Source organism: Ammospiza caudacuta, chromosome 5, assembly GCF_027887145.1.
Source record: "Ammospiza caudacuta isolate bAmmCau1 chromosome 5, bAmmCau1.pri, whole genome shotgun sequence".
In the NCBI taxonomy this organism is placed as follows: Eukaryota; Metazoa; Chordata; class Aves; order Passeriformes; family Passerellidae; genus Ammospiza; species Ammospiza caudacuta.
Window position 1 is genome coordinate 11744215 of NC_080597.1, and position 16305 is coordinate 11760519.

At 40.1% G+C, this 16305-nt stretch overlaps 1 protein-coding gene across 7 annotated transcripts in view; it reads left to right on the forward strand.

The window, feature by feature from the left end:
- BICD1 (BICD cargo adaptor 1) overlaps positions 1–16305 on the forward strand; it is a 172327-nt gene that overhangs the window by 106792 nt on the left and 49230 nt on the right. For all 7 annotated transcript variants that reach the window (XR_009274745.1, XM_058804698.1, XM_058804692.1 and 4 more), the window contains exon 3: positions 15053–15205. Coding sequence is in view for 6 of the 7 variants with exons in the window: in XM_058804698.1 (XP_058660681.1) it covers positions 15053–15205 (153 nt within the window). In the remaining variant the exon portion in view is untranslated. The remainder of the gene's footprint in view (positions 1–15052; positions 15206–16305) is intronic.

Genomic DNA, 16305 nt, shown 5'->3' on the forward strand with positions numbered 1-16305 from the left:
TGCTATTGATCTTTATTATTAGGGCATGATATTTTCTTCTGTTTTAGCAAATGAATAAACAGCTTAAAAACATTTGTCAGGATTGAGATATGAATGCATTTTGTTAATCAGGTTTGACAAAGGATCAGCTTGCAAGATTAGCAATCTTTTTTTATTTGCTTGCAACTTTGAATGTAGCTTTTTAACATTATTTGTACGTTTTCCACTAAACACCCATTTAACCCAAATTTCAGATATTGAGGAGAAATTAGTATTTGATGCAAGTTCAGCACACTGATGTTGAAAAAATGGTGAGTAAAAAGTAAAGGTTGGAGGGGCAAAAGAATAAAACATTTTGACAGTCTTTAGTGGGAAGAAAAAGGACCAGAAATAGTAGCGAGAGCAAAAATGGAATTGGTAGTGATGTTAGACAGGGTGGTAGGTTTTTATTACTTAGTTTAGAACAAATCAGGGCAGGAAAAGGTTCCAGTAAAATGTTTAGATTTAAGAAAAGGTTTACTGGAATTTCTCTGCGTCACCCAGACACATCCCTGAGAGAATGAGAAAAAAGAAAGTCAAAGCCAGAACAGCAGCTCCAATCTCTGAATGGGATGGACTGAGGAAAATAGTCAGGCTTTCTGCTGCATTTCTTTACAAAAATGGTCCTGGTAGAAGGGTTTGTGATACCATAGTGTGCTGGGCCAATTAACAAGAGCACATATGCATTCTGTCTAGATGGTCCTGAATCTCAGCTGATCTGTGGAATCATTTAGGATTCAAAGGCTCATATCTTATCCTTTTGTTGCTCTGTGAGAGCTGTCTTCAAAAGCTTCCCATTTAGTGATGATAGCTGGGAAGGTCCTCAGGGAAAGTGATGGTTCCCACTTTCTGAGGACCAAGGCCAGAAATGGATTTTTAACTTAAACTTGAAGCTTTGAAGTGCACATCGAAAGAATTCCTTACTTTATGGAAATGCAGGGATTTTGACTTGGTACCTCTCAAGGTGCATAATCAATGTCTCTGATTTGTCATGGGGATTTTCTTTTCTTAGAGCAGTTCAGCTTTCTTCCCTGTGCTTGCTGCAGCTACAGCACTCCTGCAGCAGACGCTAAACTGCTGCACAGCAATGGCCACCCTACTCTGGAATATTACAATGGGTGGCACTTTATTTTCATATACTGGGGCAGTTTGGCCACTTGATCTTAAGGAGCCTCCATTAATTGAGGGAGGACGAGGGAAAAGAACAGATAGATGTGGCTGCAGGATTAATTTCTCTTTGTTGTTTCTGTCTTTCACAAGAGGTACTGTACAGGCTGAAGAAAAATACCTGTTATGGAAGTTCTGATGTGATCAAAGGCAGAGACTATAAAACAAGGGGTAATACATTGCCAAAAGCTGTGATTACTCTATGAGTTTGGGGGATTTTTCCCATTCTACCCTTATATTTGGCCATGTCCTACATTACCTTGCCCAGAGAACATGGTGCAGGTGTGCTGTACATCCCATGATCCATACACACTTTTGTAGGGAGGCACACGGGGTCAGGAAGATGCCAAGGCAATTCTCTCTGATTGATATGCTGGGTAAACTCACCTTCAATATAATAATTAAGAGCCCAAGGAATTGTTGCAGCCTGGATTGTTTTCCCTATGGATGCTGGTAGCAGTATTTCAGTGATGAAAAACCTGACCATAGTCCACAGTTGTGTAGGTATGACATAGAATATATTGATCAGTTAACAAAGGAGAGTTCATAAATTTCATCTTATTCCTGTTGCTTGTCTGAATTCTGACCTGGTTCAAGTGTGATGTTGTTTTTTCTCCCTGAGGTTGGCTGTCATTTTAAGATTGATTATTCTGCTGCATTTTTTTGGTGTAACTGAGTTCAGTTGTGCCATATCAGGCCGTTGGGCATACAACAGAATCAGAATTAAAAAACTTGCATGTAAATAGTTATTTGCTGAAACTGGTACTGAATTTCATTAGTAATGATGGTATGTTGAGGCCATGGCTGAGAGCTTTAAGAACTCAGAGAAAATTTAAGAGCACTGATGAATTTAGAGCCATCCTCTAATGTTTTGTTGTGTTGTATATTAAAAATAAGTTAGAAAAAACCAAAGAGAGCATAAGATTTCAATCAGCAGTGGTCTAATGGGAGGGTAGGAAGCAGAGGGAGTCATTAAGGTTTTGGACTGCAATCCTTCAGTGCCAAGGAAGTTTCTGAGCAGTCCCTGGAGATTTACCGTCCATCACTCCCCTGTTATCCATGGGTGCCCTTGCACCTCAGGGGCATGGCTGGGGTTGGATCAAGCTGTCACACTGCCCTCATCCCCCAGGCCACCGAGCTGCCAGGGCCACCAGCGGGGCCAGTCTGACACCCCCATTTCACCCAGCTGTCACTGACAGGCTGGAAGGCTCAGTTCACAATTTGGAAACACTGATATTGACATAGATGAGGTTTAGGTGAACGTATCTTTGAAATTCAGTGTTTTACCCTCTACTTTTCACATGGATGTGTTTTTCTACGTTTCCATAAATCTGGAAAGAAAGTAGTCCTTCATTTATCAAGGTCCTTGAGCACAGCTTCAGCAAGGACAAGAAAACTCTTTCATTTTCTTGGTGCAGTTGAGCCCCCAGAGCTGCTGAGTCCCTTTGCTCACGTGTGCTATAATGATCATCAAGATAACTTGATATTTGTCACTGTCCTCCTCATGCCATGAAGTGTTTATAGAAAATGATCAGTGCTTTAGGTGGATTTATCTTTAGATTTCTGAAGGGCTGTTTGCAGGGTTTTTTTGTGGGTGTTCCCAGTTAGTTCTTTTATATGTATTTTATTACTGTATCAATGATCTGTTTTAGCAGAAGGCTTCTGCTATCAGACTAGCGCCCATTGTAAGCTGGGTGAAAGTCCAGTAGAAACAAATGGTGAAAGGAAAACAGCAGTGGTTTTAAGGGGGAGCACAAGAGAGTAGAAAAAAATAGATTTAAGCATAATTTTTATACCCATTGCTAAACAATCCTGTAACTTGCTTGATATTTTACTCCCTGAGCAAATACAGAATTTATGGCTTTTTTTTTTCCCCATTTTGATGCATTGCAGGCAGTTAATGATACTCACTGTTTATTCAATTCCCAGAGGAATGATTTGATTCTAAGGCTGTGCAGCCATAGGCAACATGCTTCAATAATCTGTGTGAGAACTGCAGCAGCATTAATAGTCAGTCCTTGCACTGTGTTCTTGTGGCATGTATTACATCTGTATTTGTCTTGCATGCTGAGCAGGAAAAAGCAAGAATCTTCTTTGTGCAGCCCTTAAAGGAAAAGATAGAAAACTGTCAGCATGAAAATTATTACTGTTGACTGTAAGATATAATTACATACACATATGTATAAATAAGTGTGTGAAACTTAAGGTCTGTATTAGAATAAAAAAAGGGCAGATTATAAAAGCCAAGATTGGGTTTCAAACCAATTTATATTGAACAGTGAAGAGTACTACACTGTTACAGCCACACTTCCTGAGTACAGGTGTTTTTACTGACCATAAATAAATTCAAGTAACCTTCAGTGCAATTTACTTTACCAAATCTTTTATGTGGGCATTTGTATTCATGAATCACCATGTGTGTTGTAATGAGTAAAAATTATGTCTAAAATTCAGTCCTAAAAGTTGTGGTTTACAGACAGATGAGGTACTTACCTTTGATTTTATTTGCTACCTAGGTCATTCAAATATGTGCTCTGAAATAAAAACCCTAAGCCTCTGATGGAAAAAAGCCATTTGTCATCAAGCCATGTTCATCTTTTTAATATTAATCAGCTGCTGTTTCTGAATTGATGTTTCTGCTCATGCCACAGAAGAATCAGTGGGGGTGGGTGGGTGCTCTGCACACAAGGTCAAACAGGCTGCAGAATGCTGTGCTGCTTTTTGCAGCAGATGGGTAATGTTACATGGGCTTTAATTACTGCAATTGCTCCTGACTTTGAGCAAGTACTCTGCCTTAATAATGACAGATTTGGCCACCTAATTATATTTAAATTTTGTGGCTCAGATGTGTTTGTTTAAAGATGCCATGTCTTTGCCCATCTGGAGGAGAATAATTAGTGAAGTTTAACTTTCTTTTTCCTGTTTTTATAGCAACCCTTTATACTGTATTGATATTTTTTCAAGGGGAACTTGAAAGAGCCTGTTGTCATTGGGAGGGTGGTGGGTGTTGGTTCACAGAGCTTTTAAAACACCTCTGCAGATGATGATCTGCAGGAATAATTTTGTTGAGGGATGCTCTGCTATGAGCACAGGCTTACAGAGCTCCTTTGATGTTGAGCTCTCACAGCTCCTCTGCAGCACAATAGAGAATATGCCAGCAGATGACCCCTTGAAATAGATTTGTACCTGTGAAGAGGTTTTTTATCTCCTTTAGCCACTTTTCCACTCCACTTTCTAGAAAGTATTGAAGATTTCTTCTTTCTTTCAATGCATTTCTCCTCCAGTGTGAGGAACAGTGAAGGAACACTCTGTTATTTGGGGTCTCCTATTTTTTTCCCCCTCCAATATCTACTTTTTGTTGTAGATGATTGCCTATCTCCCTGCATGTCATGCAAGGGCATCTAAAGAGTTTGCTCTGTGGTGGGAACTATCTGCAATCCTCATTTCTTACCTGATATTCTTGTTGGAGAGGAGAGAGAGATGGCTGAAGATGAATAGAGTAGGTAAATGGAAGTCTCATGCAGAGAGGAACAGATGCATTTGTTTCTTGCCTTCCATGGGTAGGAGAAATATTGTTTTGTCTTTCACTGTGGAAGACTCCACTTCAGATTCAACATTCAAAATAGATCTGTGACAAATGCAAAAGTAAAGCCAGGAGGCAAGTGTCTGGGAAAGCTGATGGGATTGTTGGAAGTCTTTAACAAGAGATTAGATAGCTACCAGGAATTGTATAGATGCAGTTGCTCTTATCCTGGGAAAGGTAAATGGACTACTAGATGCTGCCCAGGGGCCCCTTTGAGATCAAGTTTTTATTACTTTTATGATCTTTGGTAAGCTGAGGATCAGGACTAGTTACATGTCTGATTAATTTGAACTCAGCCCTCTGCTAATTTAACTGCACTGACCCAGGGACCAGATTTATTGGTACTGCTGGCCAGCCCTGGCTCTGCATGTCACCTCTGCATCTTTCTGTGCTCTCACCCAGTCCTGCAGCACAGCCTGCCCACAGCAGGGCAGAGCAGAGGCACTTGTGTGGGGATACCAGTTGTGGGTTTCTCTGGGTCTGGATTGAAGGCACTTGAGACAGTAATTCATGTTCAGACTCAAATGTTTATTATTTCTTATCAGTAAAACAATCTCACAACCATGAGTTTGGCAGCTTTTCATTAGAAGGCACAAAATGGCCAACAATCTCTTATTACAAGGTCTTTTAGGACTAAACTATCCAATTAAGAACTGACACCCAGATTATTTTCCCGTTTAACCCAGTAACTGATCCCAAAGAGCTGCAATGTGGACTTTTCTGCCCAATTGCCGAGTGCCACCCAGAGAAGAAGGAAGAAGCAGCTCAGGACAACACCCTGTGCCCTCCATCTTGCTTCCATCCACAACATACTAAACATCCCCAAACCTGAATTTCTCCCCAAGTGAAACACCTACACTACTCTCTATAATCTATTTCACTCTTTTGTGGATTCCAGTCTATCTTGAAGTCTGGGAAACTTTCTCCATGAATGAGGGTCAAAGTCAGTGCTGCCCTGGGGGTCAGGGCACCCCAGAGCAGACAGAGAAATATTCCCTGTGCCCTGGGTTTCCACACACTTGCTCTCAGACATGGATGTCGCAATGTCTAGCTGGTGTTTACAAGAGCAAAGATTGGTTTGGTGTGTAAATTGGGAAAAGCAGAGCTTGGGTGGTAGTTCAAGGCATGGCAGGTTGGGGAGGCTGAGCTGAGAGCCCTGGCCTGGCATGTGCATCCCTCAGCAGCACAGCCTGATTGCTGGTGTGAGGAATAGAGGGAAGGCAGCACTGAGCTGGCAGCCACTGGAACTAAAATAGCTCCAAGTCTTGAGGAGGAGAGGCAGTCACTGTGGGGAATGGAAACCTTTCAAGGAGCAGAGCTCTGTGTCTGAAAAATGGAATAGTGGAGCTGCTGCCCAGCATGCCTGTGTTATATATAAATAACTCTGGAGTTGTTTGCTTTTGCTGTTATGTATTGGCTTTTGGAAATTATTATTAATCACAATAATTTTGATATAGTACAGTTTGTAATCACTTTTAACTGCTTTAATATAGTATAATTAGTCAGCTTTTGTGGCCAATGTATTAGTGTGATAAGCATATATTACAGTTTAGGCTTTTGCAAAATACTAAAATAGAGACAATGTGCTGTGCATTGTAATGTTAACTTTTGCAGAAGTAGGTAGTGCTTTTATTTGTGTAACTAACTGACAATGGTAGGAATAAATTAGATAATATTGATTAAATATACTTGTGAAGTATCTTATCTGTATGATAAGATAACATTGACCAGAACCAGGAAAATAAACTTCCAAAGAAAGAATGCAAGGAGAAATTTATCACCTTCCCTCTGGTTATCAAGAACTGTCAAACCACACAACAGGGCCTCATGAAGAAATAAAATATATTAATTTCATCTGCAGAATGGCATGTCCTTTAAGAAGACAAATCAAAGGCTGAACCAAGCAAAAGAATTCCCAGAACATATAAACTCAAAAGAATATTTGAATTTGTATAATCTGCATAAATAGGAATTAAACCAATATAATAGAAAAATATATAAGAAAAATTGTTTTAAGCTAACTGATGTGCTGGTGTTGCTGTAGGACATGAAATAAAACGATGCAGACACTGGAACCTCCAAGGTAACAAGAAGGGAAGTTTAATTTCTGACTCCAACATTTATATATTTTCAAAAGTGACAGTGAATTGGAGGATGACTGTGCCACTTCTCCAATGACACTGGACAAACTAACAGTCCATCAAAATTCTCCTCCTCAGAAAAGAATGTAAACCAATAATTATTTACATAAAACTGTGTGAGAAAGTTCATTACAAGAATGTAAACATCAGAAGGCTTAGAAGAACAAAGTGACATGCCTCTGGCAGTTTCCATGCACCTGGCATGCTTTTTACTGTCCCTTTTATACCTTATTAAGCTTTTGAAACTTTGAAAGAGTGAGCTTTGTTTCTCACATGTGGAGACAGGTTGCCACAGGAGCTCTGAGACCGTCCTGACAGCAAAAGTTAGGGAAAGACAGAAGAAAGCAATGTGAGAGCAAGGAGCCAATAAACTAGGATGTATTTTTCCATACCAGCCAAGCATAATGAAGCCTAAAATGGTAGAGCTCACTCCTCTTCTTTGGGTGCTTTGGTGTTTTGTCTCTTTCCTCCTTTCCACCTTCAGGCATTCACTTTACTGCTCCTGGCTCCTCAACGTTTCAGTGCATGCAGTGAAATCTTAGTCCTTCTGAAAGCTATATTTAATTTTATAATCTATAGCGATATGGGTGGGTTTCCACCTCTGGAACTTGGGGCAGGTCATACAGTTGTTGCAGAGCAGCAAGCATACCCAAATTAGAAATGACATGTTTTCCTATCCCCTACCTCCTGCTAGCACCAGTGCCTGTGTACCCAGCCTGTCAGCAGAGTCAGGGAGTATAAGCACCATTAAAACTATCTTTGTTTGTTTTCTGGAGTGCCTTGCTGCCCTTGATCTGGCTGGTGATGTGGAAGGTAGCACTGGCCTAAGGGAGGGTCAGGACCTGGGAACAGCAGCTGTGGCACTGATGAGCTTAAACTGATCACAGTCCCACACTCTGTTAGCACAACTTCTCTTTTGTTGGTTACCCAGTGCCCCTTTTGGGTCGGGAAGGAGATTTGGCGTTTTGGACCTGACAGATGGCTTCTCAAAGAGATACATGGAGCTGGCAGATGCTTCTCCTAAGTGATCAGTTAGGCTTTGAAACCAGCTCTTGGCCTCTTGATGAGCTTGAAAAGGCCCGTGCAGCTTCTCCATCAAAAAGCCTGCCTTGAGGCATTGTCATGTAGAATCACTGCTGTTGGCCTCTTAAATTGTATATAGAAAGTGACAACATAATAGGAAAGGTTATAACTGGGGGAAAGAAAAAATCCATTCAGTCCAAAATGCCCCAGATCCACCCCTTCTTTTTTTTTTTTTTTTTTTCCTTAATTAATCTGTGAGGAGCAATTTAGGTTTGGTATTTTTATTCTACTACTATCCTGCTGTAAGGTGCTGTGGAGTGAGCAACGACGCTGCTTCAGAGAGTGCAGACCTGAAGAAAAGGAGGCTCAGGGGAGTCAGGGGAGACCTCATGGCTCTCCAGAACTACCTGAAAGGAGATTGCAGCCAGGTGAGGATCAGGCTCATCTCCCAAGTAAAGATTGATAGGATAAGAAGAAATGGCCTCAAGTTGCACCACTTTAGATTTGATATTAGGAAAATTTTTGTCACCAAAAGGGTTGTCAAGCACTGGAACATGCTGCTTAGGGAAGTTGTTGCTCTTCTGTTTTGCTCTTCTGTTGAGTCATAAATGGTGGAGGTAATTAAAAGATCTGTGAATGTTGCACTTATGGAGGTGGTTTAGCAGAGGCCTTGGCAGTGCTTGATGTGATGGTGATGGAACACGATCTTGTCACATCTTTGGTCTTCATGTGCATCCTCCCTCCTCCAGCACACTCTCTCCCTTGCCATCCCTGACAGGCAATGTGGTTTATCCTAAGATGAGTACACCAGGTGGGAATTGCAGGAGGACCTGTCTGGATGCTCACATAGCATCCACAATGTCCTCCTCATGGCAAAATTTTTTCCAGCTAATTGATATTTTGCTATTTGCCATGATCATATTTTTGTTATGCATGAACATATTCATCCATTCCACAGAGATTTAGAAGAGTCATATTAACTGAACAGTGCTATAACCCTGGAGTCTAATTTTTCTCTCACACTGTTTTAATAAAATTTAATTTGGTGGAGTTTCTCATTCTTTGAAGGAATGAAGAATATTATAGCAGTGTTTGTAACAGAATGCTGATATTAATTATAAATAAGTATAATTAATACATTAAGAGATAATTTATGTATAATTAATGCACTAATAGTAGTGCATTAATTGCTATAAATGCAGTCAAATCAAACCATTATTTTTCATATAATATGCATAATTTGTGGTTCATACCATCTTATGAAGAAGTCATCATAATTTAATGTGGCCATGATACTCAGCAGGAAAATTTAATACCTGAACCACCAGAGCATTGCTATCTTTTTATATATAATTGTACACGAAAGTCAATAAAATAGCTACTTTGTAGGGATTTATATGGGGCAGGATTTACAATGTTAAATATGATGGGTTTCAAACTCTGTGATAAGTACATAAATGGGCCATTTAATTGCCCTTGATACAAATTCACCCTACTTCTTTAGATTTAGCTATTCCAATTAAATGCACTCAGCATTTCAGATGATTAAATTATTAGATGTATTGTAAAAGCTTTATTTGAGATCTGTTGCTGGTGAGGGAACTTGAAACATACATTATCATAATCTGGTTTCTAATCTGTATGCTATAGCCAACACATATATGGCTTTTTTTCATCCTTCCCTTTGATACTGCTGTTATTCTGTAAGAATATTCACAGAATGGAAAGATTGTAAGTACTCATGCTATACCAAAGATACATCTTCAAAAATATCTTGTGCACAATAGCATTTTTTGTTTCCTGGTTTTTAGACAATGAGTGATGTATTTAAAGGCAAGGAATGGCAGATTTGTACATCATTTCACAAGTTAGTGATTTCTGGGTTTGGACAATAGGGGCTCAGTTTCTGTTCTTAAAGTAGGATGCCAATACAGCTGCTTAGAGCAGATACAATATCATGAGGTCTAACAAAGCCACCTGAATGAAGCTTTTTGAAGGATGAGACCAGAAAAATTCAGGTGAAAAAGGAGGATGCAGACTTCTGACAGTCATGAAAATATCTTTGAAATAATTTATTTTGGGATGTAGCAATAGCTATGTATTGAAATAGCAAAGTTAGTTCTGTAAGAGATGGTCCAGCTCTGCTTAACTGGAAATCTCCATGTATGAATCAGGAGGATTGGGGTGCAAATTCTGCAAAAGGGTCAGATAAGGCCACTTTGGGTCCTCCATAAAATCTCTTTATGTTTTTAAATATACCTGGAAGCATCGAAGATACCATTCTTTGTCTTCAAGTTGAGTGTTGCTGTATATGAAGGAAGGAAACATTAAGGCTAGTGTAGAGGACTCTGGGGACTTAAAATGCTTGATAACAAAAAAAGAAAATGTTTTTGCTCTTCTGTTGTCACTTTCATTCTCCTCTCAACCCCTGGTAAATCAAATTTTCTATCACTATTGCTGTTCTTCATAAAAAATACATATTTTATTTTCCTCTGCAGGATGAAGTAAACATGGCAGAGAAATTTACAGTGAGACTTGTCAACAATCACATAAGATCATGGATATTAGGCTGAGCATAAACTTTCTCTTATATTCAATTTACTATTCTTATTCTCTTATATTCAATTTGCTGGTGCAATAAAACTGTCATCAGATAGAGTGGGGTTTTATCCTGCATCAGCTAGAAAACAATGCCATTAAATTGGAAGGGTACAATTTTGGTTTATACCATATATCGTTGTTCTTTTGCTCTCTTGTGAGTTATGAAAATTAAAAAGCTATGTACTGCATCCTGCTATGGATTGCATGTTCCAACATATAATTAGGGATTTAGTCTGGGTAGTTCAGGGTGTATAATTAATTGATGATTTATAAGGCTGTTTTTCAGTGTGGAAAATAGTATGTTTTACTGCAGTAAGGACCTGGAGGCTCTGAACATTTGTTTGAACAGAGTGGATGGAAAAAGCCCAAACACTAGTTCCACAATTTTTTGTGGGGTGTAAAAAGCAGTAGACAAAATACAAAAATAATTTTTGAAAAGTCCTTTATGTACTTCAGCATTAGGGGGACCAATATTGTTAATGAGAAAAAAAAAGGGAAAAAAAAGAAAAGAAAAAGGCTGCCACTTTCCCAAGAAATTCAGTCTATTTTTTCACAGTTCAAAAAGCCAGACGCCATTGGAACTCACAATTCCCTTCTCACCTTGGAGATGAGAGTACTTAGCTTTAGGGCTCCCTTCCTTGCCCAGTTTGGTTTTTTAAGGTGAATTGATAGGCCACAGGAGCCCAACCAGTTGGTTCCTAGGGCAGCACTTGGGAATTTCTGACATGAAAATTGTGTATTTTTTCATGCTGTTCAACATTAGCCACTTCCATTCCTTCATTTTAAAGTACCTTCTCACTTGCCATTAATTGATATTACACAATGTATTACAATGTATCCACACATGATTAATCCAACGTGCTCTATATGTGGCATATGAAATAAAGCTATGAAAAGCTTTGTGTGTGGCATATGAAAGTCTAGGCTGAATCAAAAATGAATAATGTTTTAATATATAGTACATTTAATTGACTAAGAAGTACAAACTTCTGTTATTTCATATTCTCTGAGCATATATGATGTTTAATTTGCTAAGAAGTACGAACTTGTATTATTTAATGTTCCACTGATACTCAGAGACCTGTCAGGATTGATGGCTGGTAGTATATGGACATGGTCCTTGCCTCTGCAAAACCTAGAGGTGTCTTTCACTTTTCATATATTGCAATTCTGCAAATATATCTGAGTAGCAGTAAATAGGTGACCTGAACAGACTTTGTCTCTGCTGAGCCTCCTGTTTTTCCTTTGCCATGGTGTGCTCTGTGATGTGTACGTTCATTAGAGGTGCTGTGGGGCTGACATCTTCCACAATTAGTGCTCATGTATAATGAGATGCATTGCTGACAAGGACTCTCTTGTTTTCTATAGTTTCACTGAGAGGCCTTTTCCTTCTGCTTTGGCACCAGTCCATTAAAGCTGTTGCACCATGTTCAGCTGGGTGGCTGGGATTGAAAATAATTTTCAGCCATTAAAACTTTGCTCGTGTGCCATCAGCTCCACCTCTTGGATTAAATTGCCTTTTGCAGACCCAGTACATAGTTCATAGGGGAATTCTCTCTGGGAATGTAAAAAGTCCTGAGGCAGTGCCCTAGTAAAAGCATCTGGCTGAAATGCTTTGTCCTGCAAGTTCAGTGCTTGATGAGTAGCAAAGTTTAATTGCAAATTCCTTTGCTAATAACTTGGGTTACATTGTCCTCTAGTGGCTCATGTAGATAACAGCCCTGCTGGCAAAATAATTTTGCCTTGTGTTTTTAAATCCTTTCATATTCTTTTCATACAAGCCCACCAAAAAACAATTTGCTTCTTCTTGCCATTTTATCAGTGCAGCAAGATCTCTCCTCTAAAACTGCAGGTATTTTACTTAATAAATGTGTATTTTGAATTGTTCAAAATAACAATAAGATTGTGAAAAGTTAATATAGTTAATCAAAGCATTTGATGAAAACCAATATATCCTTCATACCAACAGTAAAAGAGAATAAACTCAACATGATATTTTTAAAAAATAGGTTTAGGACTAGTTCACTTCCAGAAAATACACAGAGGTCTTACCTAAAGGAAAGCAGAATGGCCCTCCACATGTCCTGTGGCTACTCACTTGTAAACATCACAAACACTGGGTTTTGGGCCTGTGGAGTGGAATTGCCTTTCCTGGCAGGTATAGAGAGCACTGGAGTGCTTTGCAGCTGGGTGTTTGCCAGCATAATGCAGGTGTTTGCAAGTAGGAAGAGGGATCTGAAGCATGAAGAATTACTCCTGGGTGTTTGCAGTGATAAAACACACATTTTTATTTTGCTCTGAAAAGGTGATGCCCTGTTCTGTAATGTGCTGATTTGGTTTGTCCCCGTGTCAGAGCAGTGGGATGGCTTCCAGTAGAGGCCCTGCCATGGGAAGTGTAGCAGGCAGTGTTTGGGGAGAACATGGCACATGGGATGCTCCAACAGGCAAGTCTTCCTTTTTCCTGTGTTTCTTCCTTGATGAAATGCCATGAGTGAGGACAAATAGAGCCTGCACTGCAGAGTTTCTCTGAGTGTAAGAAGAGGAGAATGATAGAAGGTTCTCTTTTTATCTCCAAGGTTTTGTAGGAAGCAGCAGTTATAAATGGTGGAGAAACATGGTGTCTCTTTTAAAGAAATAGTGGTGCACTCCAGCAAGGTGATAGCTCATGTTTTCTGTTGCAGTTTGCTGTGACAGGAGGGACAAAGGAATAGTCCTTCTTACAGAATTCATTTTCAAGGCTTTTTCAAGCCTTGTAGTCTATCAGGGAACTGCTCTATCAGGATTCTGTAAAAATTCCTTGTTCATATCCTCCATTTCTGGCCACCTCTTTCATTCTTCCTTTTTAGAATCACAGAATCAGAAAGTGGATTGTGTTAAAAAGGACCTTAAAGATTTTGTAGTTCCACCCTTCCCACCATGGACAGGGACACCTGCTGGACCAGAATGCTCAAGGCTCCATCCAGCCTGGCTTTTTGGGGAGGGTTAGGTTAGCTGGGCTGGCAGAAACAAAAGGTGTAAAGGCAGCCTGGGGGTATAAAATGCCTTCACCTTTTGTGGTGTTGCTCTTACTTTTTGTTCAGAGGTTTATTAGGCAGTGATCGATGCAGGAATATTTACTTTTAGCTAATGCTCTGTGACTCTTCTGCTGGGAATCTTTTCAGGTGTTTTCAGTTCAGAAATCAGGTAGTTTCTTCACTTCTTAATCAGCTGCTAGGAGAAGGGTGATGGGTTTTAGTTTTCTCTAACAAAATGTTTTTGGTTTTGAAAACTCTTTTGTCAAGTCTTGCATCAAAACATTTTTTTTCATGCTTTGTGGAGTTCTTTTCCAGGGGTTTGTACTTATTTAACCAAGATGCTAAGTGAAGTTTTGTTTATCCTTGAATGTGAGGATTTATCCTTCATGTACCACAGAGTGAGTGGTGCAGATTGATTGATTTAGAGCTCCCTGACGAATTTCTCCTTAAACATTTGACTTTTTTCAGGTATCTACCAGGCCAGGAGTTCCCCCCTCCACACTGGAATCTTTTACAGAAACTTATTACTGCTTCCCAGGTGTGCTCTCTCTGACATCCCAGCAGTGAGGGGACTCTGCCCCGCCAGTAAAGTCTCTCTGCTGTGGCAATGCTCAGGATCCTTCTGCAGGAAAGGAGATGTGATTGACCATGCCCATTTCTCTTAATCAGAAAAATGCAAGCTTCCCTTCAAAGCAGGGCAGGAGGTCGTTCCTCTCAACCAGCTGTGTTGGTCACTGTTCTCTTCCAGCTGTGTGTTAACTCCACCTTCCTGCAGTGCCTTTTACACCGTGGTTATGCCAGCAGAGTCTTTCCAGAATAACCTGACCTTTGATGACAAACTCAGAGCTGGAATGTGATGGAATTGATTTTTGGTGAAACTGATCCCTCATGTTGCCTCTGATAAGGCTGTCTGGGCTCTGTATGTGCTAATGGGGAAAATAAAATGGTGACCTTGTGAGTTCTGGAGTGCTGGGTGTGATCCTGCTCAGCACAGCCAGGTGTTTGTCAGGCTTTTGGCAAGTGCTTTCCACCCTGTGCCTGCCTGTGAGCCTCTCTGGTGCCTGCAGATGCAAATGTGAGTGCACCTTGCTCCCTAGCAGATGTCTTTGGAGAGCAGATGTCAGTGCTCACTGCTTTTCTCTATGAATGTAAAATGCATCCTGCAGTGGAAAACAGGTGGTAATTTTATTTAAATCCTGCTGTATTGGAGAGGAATGAAACTAAAGAGATATGCTACAGCCTTTCTAGGGTCTCCATTTCAATAAGCCTCTAATTTTGAAACTGTTTTAATCAGGCTTCTCTATCAGATGTTGTCATTTCTGCATTGCCAGCACCCCCATGAAATGATTGCTTGGCCTCAAGTTAATAGGTGATGGTGTTTTGATGTGCACCATTAAATCATTTCTCTTTCAGGATTAATTTCTGTTTGGCCTTTCCTGAAGGCAGTGTTCAGCATTAACGTGGCTGTGTGTGGATTGTAATGTCCTTGTGTTCTCTCCTGCCAGAATAACGAGATGGTGGAGCTGCAGAGGATACGGATGAAAGATGAGATTCGAGAGTACAAGTTCCGAGAGGCGAGGCTGCTGCAGGACTACACTGAGCTGGAAGAGGAAAACATCACTTTACAGAAACTGGTGTCCACACTGAAGCAGAATCAAGTAAGCCTGGAAAGATTCAAGGCACTGTGCTGTAAATTGTCACTATTTTCTCCAATTTCCATTATGTGATCCTGTAGAGCAGTTTGATAGGAGTTCCTTTTTATGTTTGGGGGTTTCTTTTCCAGTTGGGTTTTTGCTAATCACTTGTTCTAAAATGGTGTTAGTGCCCATTTTTGAAATATGGGCAGGCTCTTATCTCAGTTTTGAAAAATTGTGAAAAATTGGAATACTTCATTGCAGAACTATGGAATCACAGAGGAATTATTAAAAGAGAGACATTTTTACTTCATGCTTTTCCTGTCCCTCAGGAACTCAATGCCCAGCAGCCAGCTGTCCATTAAAGTGAGCAAAAGAGCTTTGGTCTCCTGTCAGAAGAGTTAACTTGTGGTGATGAAAATTAGAATATCCATGTTGGATGGTATAACACTTCCTGCCTTTTAGATGCTGTCTAGGCCATCATAACATTGCACCTCTCCTCACCTGCCCTCAGAGGGTCACAGCTCTGCTCTGCAGCTCCTGGTTGTGTCCTGACCTATTGCCTGGTGCTCTTGGGGCTTCTGTGGAAGAGCCAGCCCTGTCACAGTTTCTGCTGGCAGCCTGGGAACAAAGCTGCCTTATTCCTGCAGGAATAAGCAGTGCTATTTCAGCTCTCTTTTACTGCTTTTTTTACTGCTTTTTTTACTGCTGCAGCACAAATGCGATTGAAACACTTAAAACAACAGAGCTGTGCTGCAGGGAATACACATGTAATAGAAATGGGTGCATAATTTCCTTATTTATGAAGATGCCTAGTCCTTCACACTCCTGAAATGGAATTCACAGCAGATCATCTTTGTTGCCAGAGTTATTTACCCAGACAGCAAATTCCTCCTTTGAGGCATGGATTTTTTTTCTCATTAACCTCATAAGAGACATTTTCACATTTTCAGGAAGTAAATGACTCCTTTATTGACTGTTTTAGTTTCCCCCCAAAATGAAATCTGTTTGCAGGTGTTTATATTTGTCATAATAATTCATTCTAATTTAAACCAAATGCTAACAGTCTGTGGAGAGAAAAAGCGTTGCCACATTTTGAAGGGCTTTAAAAATCAGTCATTTTC